Here is a 23906-nt window from a genome sequence, read left to right on the forward strand (position 1 = left end):
CAGAGTGCAATTCAGTCTGCAAGGAGTGGAACAAAAAATACATAAAACAGAGACTTTTTGAGACCCCAGTGAACTATCTATCTTTCTGAGATAGATTAGGATGTGCACCAAGGTAGGCCTGCAACTAACTTAATCTTATTATTTAAACGATGAATCAATTAGTTGTTTGGTAAATAAAATGTTAAAAAATGTTGAAAAATGTCAATCAGTGTTTCCCAAACCACAAGATGATGTCCTCAAATGTCTTGTTTTGTCCACAAACAAGAGAAACTCAGTTTATTGTCATAAAGGAACAAAGAAACATTCACATTTAAGAAGCTGAAATCAGAGAATTTTGACTTTTTTTTCTTTAAAAACAATTACCCAAGCCGACAGTTGACGGTTAATTTAATAATCAATTATTGTGTGATATCGATTAATTGTTGCAGCTCTACACCAAAGAACCAGGCGATGTTAGGTGAGAACATGCACAATCTCTCAGAGAGCACAAAACATGAGAAGTGAATAAATAGGTACACACTGAAAATGTTCCATTGCACTCCTCCCTTTTGATCACATATTGATCACAGAAAGTGTAGCCTACACATCATTACACGTAAAACATCAGACTTAGAAATTCACAGAATGATTCAATCTAAGTTATCACAATCTTGAAATGAGAAACGCATTGGCTGTATTTGTGGAACACTGACATTTGCCAGCTGCAAGGAGGAGGCTAAACAGGCTAAATTTACACACTGGAGTCTTCAGATGATCAGTCATCAGAAGAAGGGTCCGTGTCTAAAGAAGGTGAAAACAGGTGTTAGTTAGATTTGTTGGAAGCCAATAATAAATGGCATTCCGATTGCAAATGAATCATCTGTGTAGAGATGAGCTTTGAACGTGGGATGACACAGGTAGAGCAAATACACAGCATAGCCGACAATAACCCCCCCTATCCATGCAGTCCCCAACATATGAGCCATGAAGAAAAACCACCCCAAACCTACTCTGAGAGTTATCATCCTGTCTTTAATCTTTGCATCACGAAGGGCAGTGAGTATTGAAGAGCTTGGTCTGTTATGCCTCCATGGGATTAATGTGCAACAGATCAGTCTGACTTCAGCAGCAGCCATCACTTCATCAGAGGATGAATCCCCCTCTTATTGCGAGTTTAGTTTTAATCACAGCAGCAGCCTCTGAGATTTTTGAAGGTTTCTGACAGCCATCCTGAAAACAGTCTAGTCCAGTTGAAACAAACGTTCAGAGCATCTTTGTTTCAATCAAAGGCAGAAAACACTGAGTTCCAGTTTTGTTTACAGTAAAACCTATAGCTACATCAAGGACCCCAAAAGTGACACAAATCATACCACAGACAATTAGATTTTGGTTTAGGAAATGCTGAAACTAAGTTGGTCTTGGCTTCAAGACCAATAGTGTCTTGAAATTGGTCTCACATTGGTTTGGTCTCCGTCTTGGACTTCTCTCCCTGACTTGGTCTTGGTCTTGACTTGGTCTCAGTCCCCTCAAACTCTTGGTCTTGGTATAGCTAGGTCTTGGTCTTGACTCGATCTCAGCCCCCTCATAGTCTTGGTCTCTTGTAGACTACTTTGGTCTTAGTCTTGACTCGGTCTCAGGCCCCTCATAGTCTTGCTCTCGACTCGGTCTTGACTACAACACTAGTTGAAACTCATAAACCAAACAGTTTCAGTCACAGGTCTGTCCATGGACCATGGTAACTATCAATGAGACCAACCATCCCAAGAGCAGACAAAAGCACACATTGCTTAAAGGTGTACAGAAATGGCCGTTTGTCCTGTTTGTCGCGCCGAGTTGTCACGAGCTGCAACACGAGTTTACCCGAGTAAGGAAAACGAATTTGATTGGTCGTTATCGAGCGGGCGGGATATTCAAAGCTTGGGGCGAGCCCGAGCTCCGTGTGTGTGTGCGTGTCTCAGACGTTTGAATGACGGATGACGGATCCAATATCAGTGGCTGGTGAATCGTGTACAGGCTGACGTATAATCCGTGCGCCTGCATTATCCAATGCGAGAAAAAAAAATACACACTTTCATCCCGGATTTACTCAAAAATAGAATTTTGCACAAAGTTTGGCCTACAACGTCTGAAAGATGAGTTATCACATTAATTTTATGACCCAAAGTGGGCTCAAATTCAATTTTCTTTTCTGTACACCTTTAATTAGTAGTTTGCTAACATTGAAGAGAGCAACCAGAAGGGTAAGAGTTTCATCTTTTCTTTCTATTGTTTCACTCATCGCTGAAGTAAAATGTCATTGTAACTGTTGAAGTCTTTCAGAAGACATCAGTTGGTCAATTTTTCCACACACACACACACACACACACACACACACACACACACACACACACACACACACACACACACACACACACACACACACACACACACACACACACACACACACAAAAATACACCGCAAATTCGACACCTGTTGTGATTTCGGTGACTGGTCACGTGACGCGATAGCGAATGGCCTGTTGTTTACGTTGACGTGGCTCCGCCCCTCTCTGTCCGCGTGCCGCTGTCAGTTAGCCCAGGCGGTGAGAGAACCCTCGCGACTCCCAGCTCCCAGCCCGTCCAGCCAGCCCCGTTACTGACGGTTACCGGCCAACAGACCAGCAGGTCAACAGACAACAGACAACAGACCAGGCGTCCACTTACACGGAGACCTCGAGTAGTCCCTGGAGCTAACGGCTGCTGACGGTTAGTAGCTAACAGCGACTATCTCTCCGTCGGGCTGGCAACGAGCAGCTGCTCTAACGTCTACTAACCAAGTAACGGCTAGTTAGCTAATTAGCCCGCTAACGGTCAGTGAGGTGTTTGTTGAATTATATCCGTGCGTTTACGGGGAAGCAAACAGGCACGGATAACGAGGTTGGTCCACTATCCTTTATGGCGGTGGTGTATTGGGTTACAGGTGTGTTTTCTGCATGTTTGTGTGCAGGCGTGTGTGTGTGTGTGTGTGTCCCTAACGAGCTGCCCCGTAGCAACAGTTGCTAAGCCTAAGCTGTTTGTCTGAGGCTTACATTAGCATCCAGGCTCATTAATTAGGCAGCGTTTATCGTTCACTCATCTTCACAGATTACTAGATCTTTGCTCTTTGCGTGTGTGTGTGTATGTGTGTGTGAGCGTGCGTACGTGCGCGTGTGTGTGTGCGTGGGCGGACAGGAGCTCCAAGAGCATCTAATCGGTACAGTCGGTTCATAACGGGAACACAGTCTCAGATCTGAGCTGTGGTTCCAAGTAACGATCGTTGTTCCAGCTGATTTGTCAATTAATCAATTCATAAACTGAATCTGGCATTGACGTCACGCAGTAAGATGGCACTAGAGATCAAACGGGTGGCTTCAGTCGGTTTATCATTTCTATTCCATCCATTGTAGTGTGCAGTTTTCCAGTCTGTGTGTGTTGTGGGTCTGGCTCTGCCTTGTGTTGTGTAAGAGGTAACGTTAAGGACCACACTTCTCAGGACTGCCTGTGAGCATCAACACTAACTTTTGCACAAAATATTAACAGGGTTTCTCTTGTGTAAAATCTCATTGCACCGTGCTCTTTTCATATTACACACACTGCAAAAGATTTAACTGGCAAAGGAAGGATCAGACTCTCACTGGAGAATATGAAACCAAAGGATAGTTTGCTAACTCACATTAGTTGTCTGCACCTCTAGGACATCATCACAGCCACTTAACCCTCTATGGTACTGTGTTGTCCTCAGGCAACACAATTTTGGGCCTGACACATCTCCACAATGTATACCTTTTAATGATATAATACTTTAAAAAAGAAGGAAGACCATAGAGCACCAATAACAATGCTTTTATTTTTCACATGACTTTCAGGATTCAGGAAGCAGGTTTGCCATTTTGCTTTGCTTCACAAAAATGGTCTGAAAACATAATTTCCTGGCCCTTTTTAGTCTGCTTTTTTTTTTTTTTTTTTACACGAATAGGTTAGGAATGTTTAATTTCTAATAGTTTCATGCAATTTATTTTCTTATTAAATAATGGAAACTTGTAAAAAAAAAAATGCACCTGTTTATCTGAGGCAACAACATATAGAAAATGTGAGGCAAGTGGCAATGGTGAACCATTATAATCAACATGGCAGCATGAGATTTTGGAAGTGTGTGTTTATATATAATGTTCAGAAAGCATACCTCATCATAATTTTGTTTTGATCTTTATAATTTAACGAAGATAAATTTGATGTTGGTTGCAAAAGTAAACTTCAGGTTATTATTGTACTCTGTATAGGCCATAGTCTACTAGTGAACCTGGCCTGTCTGATCATTTCCACAGTTTCCTCTATTTTCAGAATGAGTTCAGTCACATTCTATGCTCATTAAAGTAAATAGAGGGTAGAAATCACACTTCCTTAGTGAGCAAAGCGAAGATGAATTAGAATTGATTAGTGATGAGGATGACGAGCTACAAGAGAAAGTGAGACCGATGAGGAAGATGAGCGTGAGAGTCAGGATGAGGACGAGGGCAGTGAAGGTGAAAGTTTACAGAGAATGATATTTCTGGTACAAAATAGGATGTACTGTAAAATGCAATCATAATGAATTCTTTTTCAAAGAAATACACTTCTTTGAGACATTCATTTCAATGGCTCGTTCCACAATGGTACAGTGTTGCCAACAGGCAACATTCAGACAGGAAACCCTTTTAAAGATTTCCTTTCATAATGCTTTTAAATTCAAAATGGCATGTATTACAACCAGTTGAAACCATTTAATATGTTACATATGTTTATGAAATAAATTATGATTAAATTGAAAAGAAAACCTTGCTTTTTCACTTATGCTCCATTATGGTACAATGTTGCCTACAGGCAACAAACTCCAAAGACTTCCCAAAAAATAACAATTCTAAAAAAAATTGCTTTGGATTATGTTTATTTAGTCTATTTTAAGAAATAAAAACACTCCAAACATCCTTTTTCTAACTGGCATCACTGAGTGTACCATAGAGGGTTTTAATGGATGTGATCACTCTCTGTTGTATTGTGTGTCCTCAGCTTGAGTTATGTTCATCAGTAATGCTAAAATAAATGTAGATTAATATGTTGTTGCTATGGTGTTTATGGTGAAATAGAGGTCCGGCTCTGGTATTAATGTCTTCCTCACCCGGAGGCTAGAAGAAGTCATACTTCAAGGAGTTAAGGCCATCAGGAAAGAGCCCATCCTCAGCTTTTGAGTGAGTTTATTTAGTTTTCAGTGGTAGGTTTGGGGGATACATCAATGTAAACAAACTGCTGTGAATAAAACTAGAATGTAAACATGGATGTGAACAACCTGGGTTTTCTGTGTTACAAGTTAATGTCAGTTCTCCAAATATTTAAAAACACATATCTGGGGTCTGACTTGTTTGTGGAATCCGCTTAATGAGGATAGCAGTGCCCATGTTTCTGATCATCTGTATGCAGCTTGTGTCTTTACCTCTTTCACCTATCACCAGTATCGGTATGGACTGAGTTTCTTAAAGGGATAGTTCAACATTTTGGCAAATGTGCCTATCACCACGATCCCTGTAGTCATAGCAGTAGGTTCATTACCTTTAATTATCGGTACATGTTGTTTTGAGATCAGCGGGGCAGAGACGGGAGCTGCTCAGTGAACACAATGGAGGTGAATGGTACAGATCCCCTGTCCCTCAAAACTCATCAAATACACAATCCAACAACTCCAAAACGCTCTCTCGGACAAGTTGTGACCTGCACATTCACCACGCTATGAAATAATAATAGTAGACATTCTGCTTATTTAGCTTCTGCATTTATATTCCCACTAAAATGTTGTACCGTGTTGGATCTTGTGGTCTGTGCTGTGTATGTGTGTTCTGTGTCAGTCAGTTATCTGTTTGGGTCAAATCCAGATAGCCCGCAGGAAGCTCATCATCCATCCAAAGCACTCTGCTAAAACACTGTTACCCAACCTGACTACCCACACACACACACACACACACACACACACACACACACACACACACACACACACACACACACACACACACACACACACGGAACTGGATGGAATACTGCCAAGGAGAGATCACTGATTGTTTCCATTAGACAGTTGGATAACACACAGACCACACAGGTAGACACCCAGAGAGAGACAGACAGTAAGACAGACAGGTTGAGACCTGGATGAGAGATGCAGATAATTGTGTGACTGGGGGGTTGTCAGCTGATCAAAAACGACCTAAATTTCATTAATTAGGTTTAGAACTTCTTGAAATTTGCCACAAACATTTACTTGGGCTCAAGAAAAAACATTTTTAGATTTTGTGTGTCAGAGTCAGAGGTGGTAGTTCTGTTTTTGTGGTTTGTTTTTTCAAATTTAATTAGATTTAATTGAGGGTTTCACTTGGTACATCCTGGTTGCAGCACATTCGTTTAGTCTGTGAATGATGCATGCATGTTGTCAACTGATAAAACGTAATCGTGTGTTTCAGTTTACAGAATCATAATACTTACCTTGCTGTTTGTCCTAAAGAGAGCCACAGGAACAGTATTCAAATGAACAATCTATTTCTGATCTACATCTTCAGTCTGTGAAGCCTTGAAACCATCAACAGGAAACACGTGACTGTAAACTCACATGTGACATTTTCCCAGCTGTTGCTCACTAACACTGTGTTGTTTAATCTGTCCGCCTGGAAGGTGAGTTGACCGGCACTAAAGGAGCCCTATGATGGAAGAGCTTCACGACGTCCAGCTGACTGAGATCAAACCACTGCTGACAGGACAGGTGAGTGGGACGTCCACGTGCTGCTGACGAAAGTGTCTTATCAAAAAATCCTGTGGGGATTGACTGTAGACTTACAGTTTGCATGTAATGACGAAAATCTTTTAAGGTTATGGTTTCATCCTATAGCCTAATATTTTTATACTTCCTCCTGATTTCAGCATTTTCCATTTGAGTTATTAAATATTACATTTTCAATTCAATCAATTTAATCAAAATGTAGTCTCAGTTAATAACTTATTTTATTGGATACTCTGATTTCTTGTGATTCTTAATGCATAACAATTAATGGTTAAAGAATTTCTCTCTGTCTCTTCAGAATGGGAGCAATCTGCAGGACTTCGACTGTCAGGTACGTTCTACGCAGACTCGCAAAAACTTCATACTCTACAATGGCGTTTGAACTGAAATTTCATCACAATTCAAAAGGAGATCATTCATAAAGTAACTTAAGAGAGTCAAAGCTTTGGATTTATATTCAGTTTTATATTCAGATGCATAAAATATAGCGATGCTTCATAAAAGACAGTATGTGCTAAATGAATATGGTGTTGCTACAGTTATTACAGCATTTTAACCTCTGGAAAAAGCACAGAACCTCTGCAACACACAAAAGAGCCACAGATACTTCATCTGGTAACAACACTGACCATGATCGATCAATCATGTTGTTTATGTAACTGTGATAATCAATCAGAGCAATAATGGAGGGAGGGAGGGGGGGCACCATACAAGCAGAGGGGGACTGGTTTTCAAACATGAGCCTGAAGTCAACTGGACACACACACGTATCGATCAGCAGGACTTACATCACCACAGCAGAACAGTTGATATCAACGACCGGGTTATTTTAATGAAATGTTAGTGAACAGTGAGTGAAGGGGAAAACTTGAATCAAAAGTATCAGGGGACGCACATGTGATTTCCTAATTAATTTTGGAAGCGGTTGTGAACTTTGATTTCCCTGTGGAAGAGAGGTAAGGAGGGGCAGGTTGAAAGCGGAGGAGAGCAGGAAGTGGAGCAGATTGAAGAGGGGTATGATGAAACCAGTGAAGGATGAAACAGGTGACAAGTGGTTGGCTGCTGAGACTTTAAGACCTTCTGGCTCTCAGCCAATAGCCACAGAGATTATTCCTCCTGATCCAATCGCACACTCCCCACTTTCTCCTGACCTGTATCTCTTCCTTCTGTTCCTACTGACCTGTTTCTCTCTTCTTTAATATGACGTTTCACCTTTTTTCCTGCTGACTCTATGTGAAGGTTTTAACTCTCTCCTAAAGTCGTCATTGTCATCTTGCTGGTCTCCTCTGTCAGGATGTCTGACATTCTGGAATTGCACCAGATCTCCTGTTCTTTAGGAGTTGGGGTGGTGAGTTAGCCAGTTAGCCGTTGATTAGCCTGCTGTCCTGAGTCACGCTTGGCCCGCTGCTAACACACAGGAGTCAGCTTGTAGCTGGTTAGCTACTTAGCCTGCTCACCCTCTTACATGCATGCACCGTGTTAGCAGGCAGACAGTTAGCCGTTTATCTGCTCTCATGTATTTGCTCTGTTTCAGTTGTATGTTGGAGAGACAGCAATGAGTCATGTTTTGTTTATAAGACTTTCAGTTTGTGTATGTACACTGTTTCACCAAATGGGCAGGGTGGAAATGATTATTAAAGGTCACAGGTTCTTACTTAAAATGATGAAAGAAAAAAAATAATGAAACCCAGTAAGAATATGTACAAGTGTGTAAATTTAGCAGAGTAGTGACGGACTGTGTGTGTGTTTGTGTGTGTACATGAGTGTAGAGAAGCCTAAGAACCATTAATAGGATCTGGCCAGTGTTTCCATAGTCAGTGCATTAATTAGATTACCAGACACCTCAGCCTATCCACAAGTTTCCCAACGTCATCTATGGTCAAAACCGGAAGCCGGTTTTGCATTTTCTGTGGAATTGTACGTTTACGTTTCCATGGTTTTCAGTCGTTGTCATAGTTGCGGTAAACACATGGATCTATTAACGCTGGCTTTTAACACGGACGTCAATTTGTGTGATATCCATTGTTAAAAGCTGGTGTGATGATCCATGCGTTTTACAGATTTTCAAACCATGGAAACCTAAACAGAAAATTCCACCGGAAGAGCAAAACCGCCTTACGTTTTTGACGTTCGGAAAAAAGGTGGATGAAACTGTTTATCTGTTGTTTATCTCATAACCATGACAACAGTCATCATTGTGACATTACAACCCATGAGTACTGAGTCAGAACTCAATGTAACAACATGGGTACATGGTACTGATGGGTTCTAACTAGGGCTGCACGATACTGGGAAAAACTAACATTGCAATATTTTTATTTCTGCAATATATATTGCGATATTAAGAAATACAGTGTTCCCAGATGATGCGTTGCTGTTGTTTCATTACATTCATTACACACACACACACACACACACTCAGTCAGGCCTCTCTCCACTGCGCTTCACGATCTCCTGCCCCAGTTAACATGTTGGTCCGACTAGTCCACCTGAAGCCCCCAGTAAGAAGCTGCAGGCGACAGAACAGCACTGCTCTCCCTCTGCCATCCTCAGTTGCACTGATTTTGAAATAGCAGCGTTCACCACCATGGATCAATAACTGATCACATGAATGCGGTGCAGGCTTCGGGGGCAGAATCGCGGTTGTCTTTCAGAGTAAAATCCAAGTTTAGGAAAATGACAAAATGTTGTTTTTCCTCCATTATAGGCTAAACATTATACAAGTTTATAGAAGTTTGAAATCACAATTACAACTGTTGAGAACTCAAAGCAAAGCATGGAGCTGGTCCAGAGATGTTCTTCTGAAGCAAAACAAAAGTTTACATGTTAATTAAAAAAAGAGAAAACATCACACATCCTGTGATGTGACTATTGTACATGTGCAACTATGTGCACATCGCAATGACATTGCTCAAACAATATATCATGCAGCCCTAGCTCTAACACACTATATTCATACTTGGGATTCATTTGGATCAGTTGAAGGGCCGTGGCTGCAGGTTGTGATGCTGAATCTGTCCACAGACACACAAACACCCGCCATAGTACTTAAAAACTGCCTCTGTGCTTCTTCCCACTATTGAGGTGTCTCCATGATGACACACACACACACATGCAGGGTGAGAACAACAGCAGCCACACCTTTGTGGCATGTGACCCTGAGCAGCTGCTGTGTGTTATTTACTCTACAACAGGAAGTTTCCCCTCCAGGCTGTCGGAGCGTTTGTTGTCGGTGCTCGTAGTTTATTTGTGTTCTCTGTGTTGTGCAGGAGCACGATGTGGAGACAGCCCACGGTGTGCTGCATGTTACCATGAGGGGAGTTGCTAAGGGCAACCGTCCCACTATCCTCACCTACCATGACATTGGACTTAATCGTGAGTAAACATGCACACGCATCTACAGTCATTACACATGATGTTTATTGAAGAGTTTGAGTAATGACGAAAACATCAATACTACATACAGTATTTTGTATTATGTGTGGCTGTATAAATGTGTGTGTGTGTGTGTGTGTGTGTGTGTGTGTGTGTGTGTGTGTGTGTGTGTGTGTGTGTGTGTGTGTGTGTGTGTGTGTGTGTGTGTGTGTGTGTGTGTGTGTGTGTGTGTGTGTGTGTAGATAAGTCTTGTTTCAACAGCCTGTTCAACTATGAGGACATGCAGGAGGTGACACAGCACTTTTCAGTCGTGCATGTTGATGCTCCAGGACAGCAGGAGAATGCTCCTGTATTTCCCACTGGGTAACACACACACACACACACACACACACACACACACACACACACACACACACACACACACACACACACACACACACACACACACACACACACACACACACACAACCTCCACCCACTGTTCTCCGTTTGACGTAAACACACACAGTCACAATTTTCCACCAGTTGTTTTCCAGGCTTTGTTTTTCTTTTTGACAGAACTGTCCAGGTTATGTATGTAGTATTACATTTTGAATAAAAAACCTTTTGCAATAATTATTATTATTCCAGTCAACAGTAGACAGACACAGTCACAGAGTGGTAAACACCATTGCGTTGGAGTTGGAAGTACTTTATTAATCCCTTAGAGGGGAAATGAAATGTCACCTTCACACAGAGACAGCCAACAACATACAACAAGGAAACACACTCAGGTCATCCAAGATAAACATCACACAAACAATCCACAGCACTCAGCAGTCAACAACAATGTTCATTAAAAAAAACCTCAGTGCACCAGGTATAAAGGTCTTTTAAATTTTTCTGGGGGGCATCTAGGCATCACTACTGTAATTGAGTGCTTGCTTAAACGTGTGGACCCCCATGCCCCTGCCCTCTGACTTCAACCCCCAACCCAGCAGACAACAGCATTAAAGGACACTAGCTAAAATACTTTGATAAAACACATTAAGAGAGACCTACTGACATCAAATCCTGAGGAAAAACATGGCACAGGTGTTCTCTTCCCAGTCCCGCCTGTTAGAGGATGCCAAGGCACCAGATCATTGATAAATACAGGGGACACCAGTGTCTTTTTTTTTTTAAATCAGTGATAAGTTCTTTTGTCTTATTTGATTTAAGATTAAGTGGTTTTCTTCACACCACTTGACAAAACTGTCAGTTTACTTCTGATAAGATATGTGGTTGTCTCCAGTGATGCAACCAACAAGTACAGAGTCATTGGAAAATGTCTGTAGGTGGCAGTCGGAGATCAAACTCCGGTCAGAGGTATAGAAAGTGAATAAAAAGGGTGACAACACTGTACCCTGCGGTGCTCCTGTATTGGTTCAAAATAATTTTCAATACCCTGTCACCAATTTTACCAAACTGGGGTCTAGATGTGAGGTAGTCCCATGCAATATTGTTATTATTTATATTCCAATCCAGCAGTTTCTTAACTAAAATGTGTGGCTGAATTGTATTAAAAGCATTGTAGAAGTAAAAAAAATATATCTAATATCTCACAGCTGCACCAGTGGCTATATACTCTGTGTAGCATATAAAGTAGAGCATCATCCACACCAACACATACGCAAACTGGAGTGGATCCTGGTATACAGAGACCTGCCTACTAAAAGGCCCAAGGACCACTCCTTCAAAACATTTCATGACCTGGCCAGTCAGGGCTATGGGCCTAAAATCATTTCCTGAGTGAGAGGGAGAAAATAAACCTTAAAACATTTCTGTGTTTGTGTGTGCGTGTGTGTGTGAGCAGGTACCAGTATCCCACTCTGGATGAGCTGGCTGAGATGCTGCCGTCTGTCCTCACACAGTTACAGTAAGTCTGCCTTGTAATGGAAATCATGAAGAGTATTTTAGTAGGAACAAGTCTTATCAAACAGACATTGACCCTGGTGTGTGTCTGTCTGTGTGTGTGTCATTAGGGTGAAGAGTGTTATTGGCATCGGGGTTGGAGCTGGAGCGTACATCCTGACCAAACTGGCTGTAAGTGAACACACATCAACAGTCTTATGAGTTGAACTGTGTCAAACCACACCGGGCTCAGACGGAGGTTGTAGCAGGGCCCAGTGACCAAAGGATCGCCTGTTTGATTCCTGGAGCAGCTGGGAAACACCACTGCACCATTTCAGAGTTGACTGGAGTTTACTTCTGCTACAGTACCTCCTGCTACTACGAGGAAGTTTTGCTAATGACGTTTTCCTTTGTGTTCCAGCTGAATGAGCCCAGTCTGGTGGAGGGTTTAGTTCTCATCAACATTGACCCCTGCGCGAAAGGCTGGATGGACTGGGCCGCCTCTAAGGTAGCCCACATACCAAAGTGAAGTGGCAACAGTAGTTTAACACAATAATCTTCATTCCACTGTCATCATTTGGATTCAAAGGCAATGGACAGTTAAATAGTCAGATGGAGTTTATAAGGAGATATTCATTTGAGAGATCGATTCATAAACTCCTCAGATGGATTTTTTAATGTACCATATGCCGTCTCCGGTTTCCTCTGTTGGTGCACGAGACGAACAGGACGAGATCCCAGTGCAGCGTGACACATCACAGCTGCTGTTTACATTTTGTCGTGTCCATTCACACCTGAAATGTACTTGAATTTATCACCCACAGCTGTACTGTTTACTCCTGGAGTGGGTCATGTTAAAGAGGAACTCTCTCTAACATCTTTACCATAATTAAACAGCTTTGGAGTAATTGTGATAGTTTAATAAATGGCTTCATTTGTTACTTGTTACAACCTGGTGTCTCTTGGCTAAAAACCAACCTCATAAGATCAGAGCCTCTGACCCGGTGTCCCAGCTCTCGTCTCTGCGGCACCGCCACACAAACGCGCCTCGTAACCTGTAATCTCTTGGTCATGACAGATTAAACCACACAAACATACACATCGTAGCATCATATATGATATGTAACGTTACTGCTCTATTGATTGATCTCTCGTCGGCGAGAGTTCCATCTTTGTACAATTTGCAGCATTAATTCTGTGAAAATCTCTTCATAACCAAGCAAAATTGGTATTAAAACTGAAATATCTTTGAATGAACTGGATTGAATGGAACTGGAAATCAAATTGAATCAGGACCTTGTTAATTGGAATTGAATCCATTCAGTAAATCAGTAGAGATACCCAGCCCTAGTAGCCTTTCAACAGTCACCTGAAGAGTAACATGACAGTTAACAGTTAAAGCTGTCTGCTGCATGAATCTTTGTAAAATGTTGTATTTCTGTTTCCTGCAGCTGAGCGGCTGGACAAGCAACCTAGTTGACACCATCATGGGACATCACTTCAGCACGGTGAGTACAGTTACATACACTTAAAAGGCTCTGCATTGTTTTCTAAGGAACATGTGTGCCTGATGATGAATCCCCACTGAGCTGTGAACTGGTCACTGTTTGTAGGATGAGCTGACAGACAATCAGGAGACGGCCCAGACCTACAGACTGCACATCTCTCAGGACATACCACAGGAGAACCTGGCTATGTTCTATAACAGCTATGACAGGTAGGACTCTACAGACCCATGCTTTCCTCAAGGGGATCAAACCTGCATACTTAAAACAGCTGCAGCTGATAAACTATAGCTTTATAGTTTGACTCGCTCCACTCTCATGGTGTTTTTGGCTGTAGCAGCAGTTCACCACAAGAGAACTAAACATGAGTTGTTGAACATTCATGAACTTTAAAAGGTGAATTCTGTTTAATTCTATCAACACTGTAATACTTTAAGGGCGTTTTCACACCTATCTCGTTTGGTCAGGACTTTTGGACTTTTCAGTTTGATCCAAACCAAATTCCAGGTGTGAAAGGTGCCGTGGACCACGGTCCGCACCAAAGGACCAAAATTTGGTGCTACCAAAAGAGGTGGTCTCGGTCCGGACCAAACAAACCAAGGTTCATACCTTTTGCAGTGTGAAAACAACTTTTTGTATGGTTTTGGATCTTCGTATCAATGAAGTTACGTCATGCTAACCAGCTGACTCAGCAAAACAAAACTAGCCTAGCAGCGTAAACAAAACAAAATCAGAGACGTTCTACAGTATATGACAAAATAAGCCGCAGGAGTACATGGGGAGTTGAGGAGATTAGGTGCCTACTTGAAATATGGTCGGACGATTTCATCAAGACCCAACTCGAGAAAACACATCAAAATAATGAGACTTTTTACTTGTTTTCTGAGAGGATGAAAGAGAGAGGTTATGAGAGAGCGGGAGAGCAGTGCCACCTAAAGGTGAAGAAACTGCGGCAACAATAAACAGGAAGTAACACTGATGTCAGATGCCGACCGGCCTAACAACGCAGTGTAACCACAACAAAATGAGCCGTGGAAGTAGGGAGATGAAGTGTCCGGTAGGTTTGTCTTGTAAAGTCCATTATTCTATTTGCTGTGTGAAACCAAAACCAACAGGACCAAATGTATACAATGTAACAGAACACGGACCTTGGTTCAGACTTTCAGGTGTGAAAACGCCCTAAGTTGTGTGTTCAGCTGCTGCTGTTATGTCCAGTATATATGCTGCACCACTGTTTTCAGACCTCAGTGAAAATCCAAAACAATGTCCCCCGTCACTGAACTCCTCCTGATAGAAGGGCTGTTGCTGAAGCTGATGAACTTCCCTGTATGTTACTGTGTGTCTGACAGTCGCACCGAGCTGCAGATGGAGCGGCCGGTCGTCGGTCTGAATGAAAATACCGTCACCACACTGAGGTATCACGTGTACTCATTTCATTTGCACGATAAGTACAAGAATCAGACACGTCCTGTTATTCAGTCTGGCCTGTGTGTGTGTGTGTGTGTGTGTGTGTGTGTGTGTGTGTGTGTGTGTGTGTGTGTGTGTGTGTGTGTGTGTTTCTCTCTCTGGCAGGTGTCCTTCTCTGCTGGTGGTCGGAGACACATCGCCTGCTGTTGATGTCGTGGTGAGTAGCTGCACTGTTTCCATGACAACAGCCAGTGATGTCACATTGTTGTGACGAGTGCGTGTTGCTGTGCTCTACAGGTGGAGTGCAACTCCAGACTGGACCCCACCAAGACCACCCTGCTCAAGGTACCCGTCCACGTCCGTCTGTCTTCAAACATGGACTGTGTTGAGGGTTTTCATGTGTAAGGTTTTGCTGTAGACCAGACCTGGGGTCTCATTTATAACCGTTGCGTACGCACAAAACGGGGCTGAAAGTGGCGTACGTGACTTTTCACGCCAAGGTTGTGATCTATAAAAAACAAACTTGACGGGAGAATGTGCGCAGCTCTAAGCAAACTCTTACCCATGCGTACGCATGGTCTGGAGGAAAAGGGGAATTGGCGACACAGACGGTGTGGTGGTGAACTGAAGTCAGACTCAGGAAATGATGAGTGAGAAGAACGATTATGTTTTTATTATCGGCCGTCACACATTTAATTTAAACCCGTATGCGTTAGATCCATGTTGCCACGGTGATTTAATTCAACAGCGTTATTTTGCATCAGACTGGTGTTTCAGAAACATCTTCTTAGAATCTAACTTAAAATTCAAAATCAAAATTCCTTCTCTATATTTAATCACCACCGTCTCTCCGTCATATTGTCCACTCCCAGAGCGCAGGAGGAGGAGAGGAGGCGCGGCTGCATGGGATAAATACATGGTGTATATAACTATATGTTCCTATGATACTGTGTGAACATATGATCGAGAGTCAATTAAATCTCAAACCCTGGGGGAAAAAAATCCAGTAATCGTTCCCATAATTGTTACATTCTGTTTTCTTGTTATCAAGAGAAGTGTCATGTTTGATCATTCCTCAGAATGTAACTGATTCCGCTAATTATTCAAAGTTTTATCGATCAGTCTAATTACTGTAAATAATACAGCGGTGAGCCCCGTGCGTAATTCTGCACCACGGCACCGCTGGAGGAGAAAGGAGGGAGAGGGAGACCATGATGAATGGTTAATAACTCGTTTCAGATTAGAACTGTTGTCATTGTTGTAACTATGTGCCGAACCGGGTCCAGCATTAGAGAGGGCAGCGCACTGAAACCCGCGTGCGCTCTGAGCCGCTGACGCCGTTAACAGCTGCAGCAACACGTCACGTCGCACTTTCATACCTGCAGCTAATTCACAACAGCGACAGAACAAGAGCACGTCAGGCTCATTGACATGCAGATCACATTCATGTGGTGGTTTGCATTAACCATCTACGGTTAAAACAGGGCGTGTACAGGGCGGAACGTGAAGCGGATTCAGCTGCGCACACTTGTAGAACTCTGTGATTTATAAAGGGAAGTTTGCTTGCAAGTGTGCGTGCGCAGGGTTTTATAAGTCTGAATATTTACTGGCGCACGCAAAACTTGGCTTTTGGGCGTACGTAAACTTTTAGTAACAATCCCACGCACAGTTTTATAAATGAGACCCCTGGGCATTTTACAGCCACGAGCTGGACCTGGCTCTCTTCTGTCCTCTTCTGTCCGGCCCGTGAGATGAAAGACAAACCACACTAATTTACTGATGAGGTTTATTTTATAGCCACATGAAACTATCTTAATTTTTTTGTCATCAAATTAAAGAAAAGTACAGATAGGCATATGCACATGTTACAAAAATAGATCACAAGATACAGTATATATTCACATACCTATACATATGCTTCTATACAGATATACACGAATAAAAAGAAAAAATGAAATAATAGTAAAAACAATAAAAAAAGAAAAAAAATACTAATAATTATTCTTATTATTTGAGTTGTGGTTGGACTAGTACCCTCTTGGCTGGTGTTCTCACCAGATGTTGTCATATCTGTCTCTGCTAGATGGCTGACTGTGGAGGACTCCCTCAGGTGGTGCAGGTGGGTTTGATCCACATTTTAAAGCAGCTTTTAATGATGTTCTTATTAGTTATGGGTATCGATCCAATGTCAGTTCAGTTCCACATGGACTGTGAAAGAGTTAGTGATTGCTAGCTTTGTTCCTCCAGTCCAGATGTGTTGCTTCCACTAGTCAAAGGTTTGGACACACCTTCTCATTCAGTGGTTTTTCTGTATTTCTATTGTAGATTCATACTTAAAACATTAAAACTATGAAGGAACACACATTAAATTATGCAGTAAACACAAAACTGCCAATTATCAGTGACCTGACTTAAACCCAACTGAGATGGTTTGGGATGAGTTGGACCAGCACCTCTGGGACTTTTTTTGTTTCGGCCTACAACATAATTCCATGTGTTCCTTCATAGTTTTTATGTCTTCAGTTTGAATCTACAATGTAGAAAGTATAGTAATGAAAATATAGAAAGACCATTGAATGAGAAGGTGAGTCCAAACTTTTGACTGGTGTTGTGTGTGTGATTCCAGTGTAAAATCTACTTTTCCTTACTGTCGTTAATTTGTGAAACCTTTTTATTGCCAATTATCCTATAAATTCCTGTGATGCTCCTGTGTGCCCACTGTTACACGTGTGTGTAGGGCCTCTGGTTTGAAGTTATAAGATGTCCCACTCCAAATTATATTTCTTTACCACTGAACACCAGATTTCCCAAATGAATTTATGAGCAAAGCATTTTCTCATTGTCCTATTTACAATCAAACTGTATGTGTGATTGCCACACATTAATTCACCATCACCCTAGTCTACCTAAACCTTACAGCATAATGATCTTAAGGAGGGGTTTTGCCTTCCTAACGTGGGAAGTTGAAATGGGGTTTATTTAATTCTCGGCTCGACCAGTAATGTTCATGCCTGTGTGAGTGTTGTTCTAATACAGACTTGAAAACATTTAAACTCTGCGAAATCCTTAAAGGGATAGTTCAACATTTTGGCAAATTGGCCGTTTTATTTATTTATTTATTTTTTTCTCTTTCTTTTCATTATCCATTCTTACTGATGTTTTTAATGTTGTTTATTCTGTGCTCTTGTGTTTCTGTGTTGTCTATTGATGATGATTTATCCTTTGGTATTGTTTATTGATGATTTATTCTGTGTTTTGGTGCTTGATGATTTTAACTGCTGTAAAGTGTCCTTGAGTGGCGTGAAAGGCGCTCTCTAAATATAATTTATTATTATTATTATTATTATTGTCATAATCCCTATAGTTTTAGGTTCGTTACCTTTAATTGTTGGTGCAAGCTATGAGATAACAATGGAACATTACGAGACAGGGTTGTTTTCGAGGCGAATGCAGAGACTGCTTGCCGAAAAACTGCCCCTGATGGGAATGTGCATCGGTGGTTTTGCATGAATTTCCCTCTAAAACAACTCTGTCTGGTAACGTTCTGTTATTATCTCATAGCGTGGTGAATGTGCAGGTCACAACTTGTCCACCAGAGCGTTTTGAAGTTGTTGGATTGTGTATTTGATGAGTTTGATGAGGGAAACCAAGAAATCCCATTAGCCTCCGGATCAAAGGTAACGAACCTACTGCTATGACTATAGGGATTATGGCAATGGGCCAATTTGCCAAAATGTTGAACTATCCCTTTAAAGGTCTTAGCATGCTTCAGTGTGTGTTCAAGTGTCACACACACACAAACACATGTCAAGCTACAGTAGCAGATGTCAGGTGTGGTATTTGTCACACTGCTTTTTTAGTAAAGAATCATCACTTGCCTACATGATGAGTCATTCTAACTGAAGTGTGTTGGTTTTCTTTCCTCAGCCTGGGAAACTAGCAGAGGCCTTCAAGTACTTTGTGCAGGGGATGGGCTACAGTAAGTATCTGTGATGTTTCTTCACATATAACTAGAACGTTTTTACTCTTTATGTTATTCAGACATTTCCTACTCTTCTGTATAACAGTACTGTTTTATAAAATCAAACAGAATCTACTTGGTGTGACTTAATATAGATGTTGTAGATGTTCCACTTCCTCATGAACCTGACTTTAGTTTATCTGTTGGCAAAATGAACTGAAAACAAACTAACTCTCATTTATAAACTCATTGAAAGTGTTTTACTCCTCTATGTTTACTTTTAACTCGGCACTCTTTCCCCACACCAGTGACGGTCTCATTCTCATGGATGTTATATATCTGTTTGTGTGTGTGTCTGTCTGTCCGACCCTGCCTCACTGTAAGTAGCAGTTTGCAGTGTTGGTTGTTCTCTTCATAGCGCCACATGAATAGTTGGATTTCCTGAACACACACAAAAACACGCTTACGGTAGTTGTGTGTGCGTGCGTGCTCTATTTTTCAGACTACAATTATTTCTCACCCTGTCCTCCTTCCTTTTTATTCTCCTCCTTTCTCTTTCTCTCTTTCTCTCTTTGTATTTGTCTCCTCCAGTCCCTCATGTTGTATTAAACAACCTGAGCAGCCAATCAGGTATCAAGACTTCAGCCACATCGTCCACCCGCCCATTCCCACTCACCTCCGTCCATTTTCATCTTCTTCTTTTATTTCTCTGCCGTTGTCCCTCCCCTCGTCCATCTGTCTCCGTGTCTGTCTGCATGCTGCCGATCAGCTGATCACTCTGATTTATTTTTTCCTCTGCAGTGAAAGTTCCCAGCTGGCTGTGCTGCATGCCAACACTCCAGCTCCGTTCACACTGCAGACACTCAGCTGCTCATGACGACTGTAAAACAAAAAGCACATCCCACAGAAACCAGAAACCAAACAAAAAGACCTTTCCCACTTCAGGCCTGTCACAACTGTTCACCTGTTGGCTTTTGGTTCTAGGTTTTTTCTTGTTGTGAGACAGACATGGAGTAAATGTAAATGATTATTCTCTGGTTTCAGCTCCTGTCCTCTGGGTTCTGCTTAGTTGGTTGATTGCTGGAAAGAAAAAGTCTATATTTTTTGCATCTACATACAGTGTATACTGTAATGCCTGTCTGATATCTGAATGACTCAGAATTATGTCAGTACCATTCATTAATAGAGACCTCACCCACAGTTGTAGCTGGACCAAATGGAGTCAGAGGAGGTCAAACTTTAGGCTACACAACAGGCACCCCGAGTTTTTTTAATCTTCATGAGGAGATCAGTAAGGGCACTGTAGACTGCACTACCCCTGTCTTTTATTTAGGTTTAGGGTTGATGATTAATTTATTGAAGTGATATTTCAACATTTTGGCAAATTGGCCCATTGCCATAATCCCTATAGTTTTAGGAGTAGGTTCATTACCTTCAATTGTCGGTGCAAGTTGTTTTTTGATCGGCGGGGCAGAGACGTGAGCTGCTAAGCTAACTTAGCGGAGGCTCACGGTATTTCCACTTTTCCCTCATCAAACTCACCAAATACACAATCCAACAACTCTAAACGCTCTCATGGACAAGTTGTGACCTGCACATTCACCACACTGTGAGATAACGTATAATTATGTAACACATGGAGCAAATACTCTGAACTACTTTGTGCTTCTGAAATCACTCCGGCCAGTGTCTGTAATGTAGTTCCGGTTACGTATTTACCTCTAAAACAACTCTGTCTTGTAATGTTCCATTATTATCTCATAGCGTGGTGAATGTGCAGGTCACAACTTGTCCATGAGAGCGTTTAGAGTTGTTGGATTGTGTATTTGGTGAGTTTGATGAGGGAAAGGCGAAAATACAGCGCCGTGCAGAGCTCACGTCTCTGCCCCGACCTAAAAACAGCCTGCACTGACAATTAAAGGTAAAGAACCTACTCCTAAGACCATAGGTATTATAGCAATAGGCGAATTTGCCAAAATGTTGAAATATCCCTTTAACCCAAACCCTAACATTGTGAAAGTATTCTGGCTGTTACATTCCTGTAGTGGAAATGGTCTAAATGTTTATTTCCCCCTCATCATTTGTAATGCCGGCGCTGCTCACAGACTGACAGCAGGAAGTCAGTGGCTCAGGTCAGTGATGGAGGGTGGATTTTCTGGGATAGTGGTGAACCAGGATTTGAAGTTCATGTTTTGCAGTGTTTGTTGTTTTGGTTCTTGTAAGACAAATCAAAATGTGGGTCAGCGCCGACACATTTTAACCTCCAGTGTGAACGGAGCCTCAGACACCGTCACCAGATTTGAATCCAGCTGCTCAGCCACAGCGCCGACGATTCAAATCGGAACATGGCCTGCTGTCATACCACCTGGTTACCCACACCACTCCACTCTGATCTGTAATCTGTTCCCAACACTCTCTGTCCCCCCCCCCCATCTCCTCCTCAGTGCCCACAGCTGGTATGACCCGGCTGGTTCGCGCCAGGACTCACTCTGCCTCCAGCGTCGGCTCGGCAGACGGCGTCCGGAGCCGCAGCGCCACCAACACCCTGGCAGAGGGCGACATGTCCGTCAGCCCCGAACACAAAGCGCCGCACACCATCGAAATGACGGCATAGGGCGGCTCCCCCCCCCCCCATCCGCCGTCTCCACCCGTACTCCTCCATCCTCCTCCTGTCAGACGCCGTGGTAACTCCTTCCAGGACGCAGCCCCACAGTCCTGCTGTTAGTCGTAACCGTCCTCCTCAGATCACATCTAACGTTTAAGGTAGAGACAGAAGCCCCGCCCACATACCTGAGAGCGGGGAGGTTAGATTCCACCCGTGTCATTAGCAGCAGTCGTGTCAGCTCTATAGGAGGCTGATGTTGGTTGGTGAGTTCCCTCCCTCCTCTCCAGAGCCATAGGGTTGCTGTGGTGACGCCGTAGATGTTACCGGACATAGAGTTGAGCCGTTTCATATTTCTATACAGTTGTGTTGTATTTCTACAGTAGACTCTTACGGTGGTTCTCTCAGGTCAGACCAGATCTTCACTTTACTCCTCTCTTCCTTTCCTTTGGTCCTGATCTGTTCTCTTTATTCTAATCAACATAGTTTTGTCACGGTGGTTGTTGTTGGTGGTGCCGTGGCGTTGACGTCATACAGCCTGTGAAGTTCCTGTAACCTCGAGGGAATATTTCACCAAAATGCGTTGGTGTGTTTGACCCAGAGTCAATTGCTCGCCCCTTCCAGCAGAACATGATCAAATATTACAGTGCACATGCAGAGCAAGCCCAACTCTAATCCACAAAAGATCTGACTAAAGTTGTGACTCTTTGACACAGTTGGAGACGACATGTCCTCGTCTCTGTATGATAAGGTTTTTATTAGTTGTATTTGTATTTCTATTGCCTTCTAATATGTGTTTCTTTATATACTACTATAGCACGCTTCTATATTTCCCTTCCATCATACTAGATGAGAAGGAGACGTGATATCTCCGACAGTCACAGCTTTGCTTAAACATCTGTCACGGAGCAGCAGGCAGCAGTCGTCTTTGAGGCTGGTGGAAGCACCGAGTCCTGATGGTGTTTTGTTGATGTTAAAACAAGTTTTTAAAGTCAGTTACTTCTGTAAAAACGTGTGTGTCTGGTATTCCAGATGTGGAGGGCGACTACTTGATTGAAACAATCATTCGTAGGTGAATTCTTTCCGTGTCCTCCCACCTCCTCCATGCCGGTCCCGTTACCTCGTCTGCTCCTTGTACATGACCCGTTTTCTTCCCCGGAGCCGTCGACGAGGCCAGCATGCTCGTTGTGGAGTTTTGGCATGCAAACGTACCGTGGTCTAGTGAGTGAGTGATGTAGTTCAGCTGTAAACCTTCGTCCCTCACCTCGGAGACAGACGCACAAAAAAAAATAATTCTCACGTTCAATATTCCTCCTGATGTTGCATTTCTACTTTTTGTTTGTTCGGATTGAAAGCTGCCAGCAGGGTTGTCAGCTGAGGTCCACTGAGCAAGACACTTTCCCCTCAAATATTTGACATCGCCGCTAGCTTGTGAAAATCAAGTACGTCCAACTTGGTTTACATGAAACCTGTGATGCAACCATATGGTGGAATTTTCAGTTTTTTTTTTGTTGTTGTGTTGCTTTTAACCCTGTAACGTTGGACGAACATTACTTTCTATGTGCAGCAATAACATTATTGATTATTGATGATGACAAACACGTGTCTGGCTCCAGTTTGTTTGATGAATTGCACTTTGAACATGACTGTGCCCTGATGGAGGTCATGTTGACGTGGATTCTGTAGTTGAGGGACTTCCCCGTCATTAGAACGGGTCTGACAGCTCTGCTCTTTGTTGTGATGCTTCCCCCTGCTGGATGACCACGTAACAGCTTCCAGAGCAGGAATTAGATCCTGGTGTCTGTTTGTATCCTTCATGTTGGCTCTTTAAGTTTTAGTATCCTGAGGTAGAAACCAAACCAGTCGCTACCTGAAACAAACTGATGCGGAGTTTTCTAGATCAACAGGGACGACCCACAAACTTTGGGTCAGAGTCAGCTGTACACAAATACTTGGTTTTATTCTCTATATACTGACTGTAATTCTGCTGTTGTTCTCAGTATTTATCACTGTTTCTTTGAAGATTTGGACTGAAGCATCAGTAGCTGTTCTGTTACACTGAGCTTTGTACTTATTAGATGTTGCTCTATGACTTTTAATGTAAACAAGGTTTGTAATGAAATAAAAGTAACTATTCAAAAGATGGTTTGATCTCAATTTATACTTATATCCAAAAAATGTTCAGAAGTTTTACGGCAAAGTGTAATGTGCATAATGGTGTTGTTTTTTTAATATTTGATTTATTATTGAATCATTTTTTGACTGAGCAGAATTTTAACTATTGTAGTGAACTAACTGAACTAAACTAGCCAGTGATAACAAATGTATAGCAGAAAAAAAGTTAGCCATTTTACATTTCTTATTTTTAAACAAGAAAAAGAAAAATAG

At 42.2% G+C, this 23906-nt stretch overlaps 1 protein-coding gene across 2 annotated transcripts; it reads left to right on the forward strand.

Moving 5' to 3' along the window:
- Nucleotides 1-2540: 2540 nt before the first annotated feature.
- Nucleotides 2541-23644, forward strand: LOC310988236 (protein NDRG3-like). Of its 2 annotated transcripts, none has more exons than XM_083974757.1 (16): nucleotides 2541-2724; nucleotides 6691-6778; nucleotides 7095-7127; nucleotides 10066-10171; nucleotides 10414-10534; nucleotides 12006-12068; nucleotides 12175-12235; nucleotides 12465-12551; nucleotides 13495-13551; nucleotides 13657-13760; nucleotides 14898-14963; nucleotides 15121-15172; nucleotides 15253-15300; nucleotides 17039-17074; nucleotides 18883-18934; nucleotides 21361-23644. In XM_083974757.1, the coding sequence occupies exons 2-16, from the start codon at nucleotides 6719-6721 to the stop codon at nucleotides 21528-21530; spliced, it is 1116 nt and encodes a 371-aa protein (XP_083830883.1). In that variant the 5' UTR covers nucleotides 2541-2724; nucleotides 6691-6718; the 3' UTR covers nucleotides 21531-23644. The 2 variants fall into 2 exon arrangements, with proteins under 2 accessions (XP_083830883.1, XP_083830884.1); XM_083974758.1 differs by having other exon boundaries at nucleotides 2547-2723; nucleotides 6687-6778.
- Nucleotides 23645-23906: the final 262 nt, after the last annotated feature.

Source organism: Trachurus trachurus (genome assembly GCF_905171665.1).
Source record: "Trachurus trachurus genome assembly, chromosome: 7".
NCBI classification, from domain to species: domain Eukaryota; kingdom Metazoa; phylum Chordata; class Actinopteri; order Carangiformes; family Carangidae; genus Trachurus; species Trachurus trachurus.

Excerpts from the sequence above, each read along its gene's own strand:
- LOC310988236 (XM_083974757.1), top strand. The coding sequence starts at position 6,719 with ATGATGGAAGAGCTTCACGACGTCCAGCTGACTGAGATCAAACCACTG. Across the intron at positions 10,172-10,413 it reads CCATGACATTGGACTTAATC|ATAAGTCTTGTTTCAACAGC; the intron begins GTGAGTAAACAT and ends GTGTGTGTGTAG. Across the intron at positions 14,964-15,120 it reads AATACCGTCACCACACTGAG|GTGTCCTTCTCTGCTGGTGG; the intron begins GTATCACGTGTA and ends TCTCTCTGGCAG.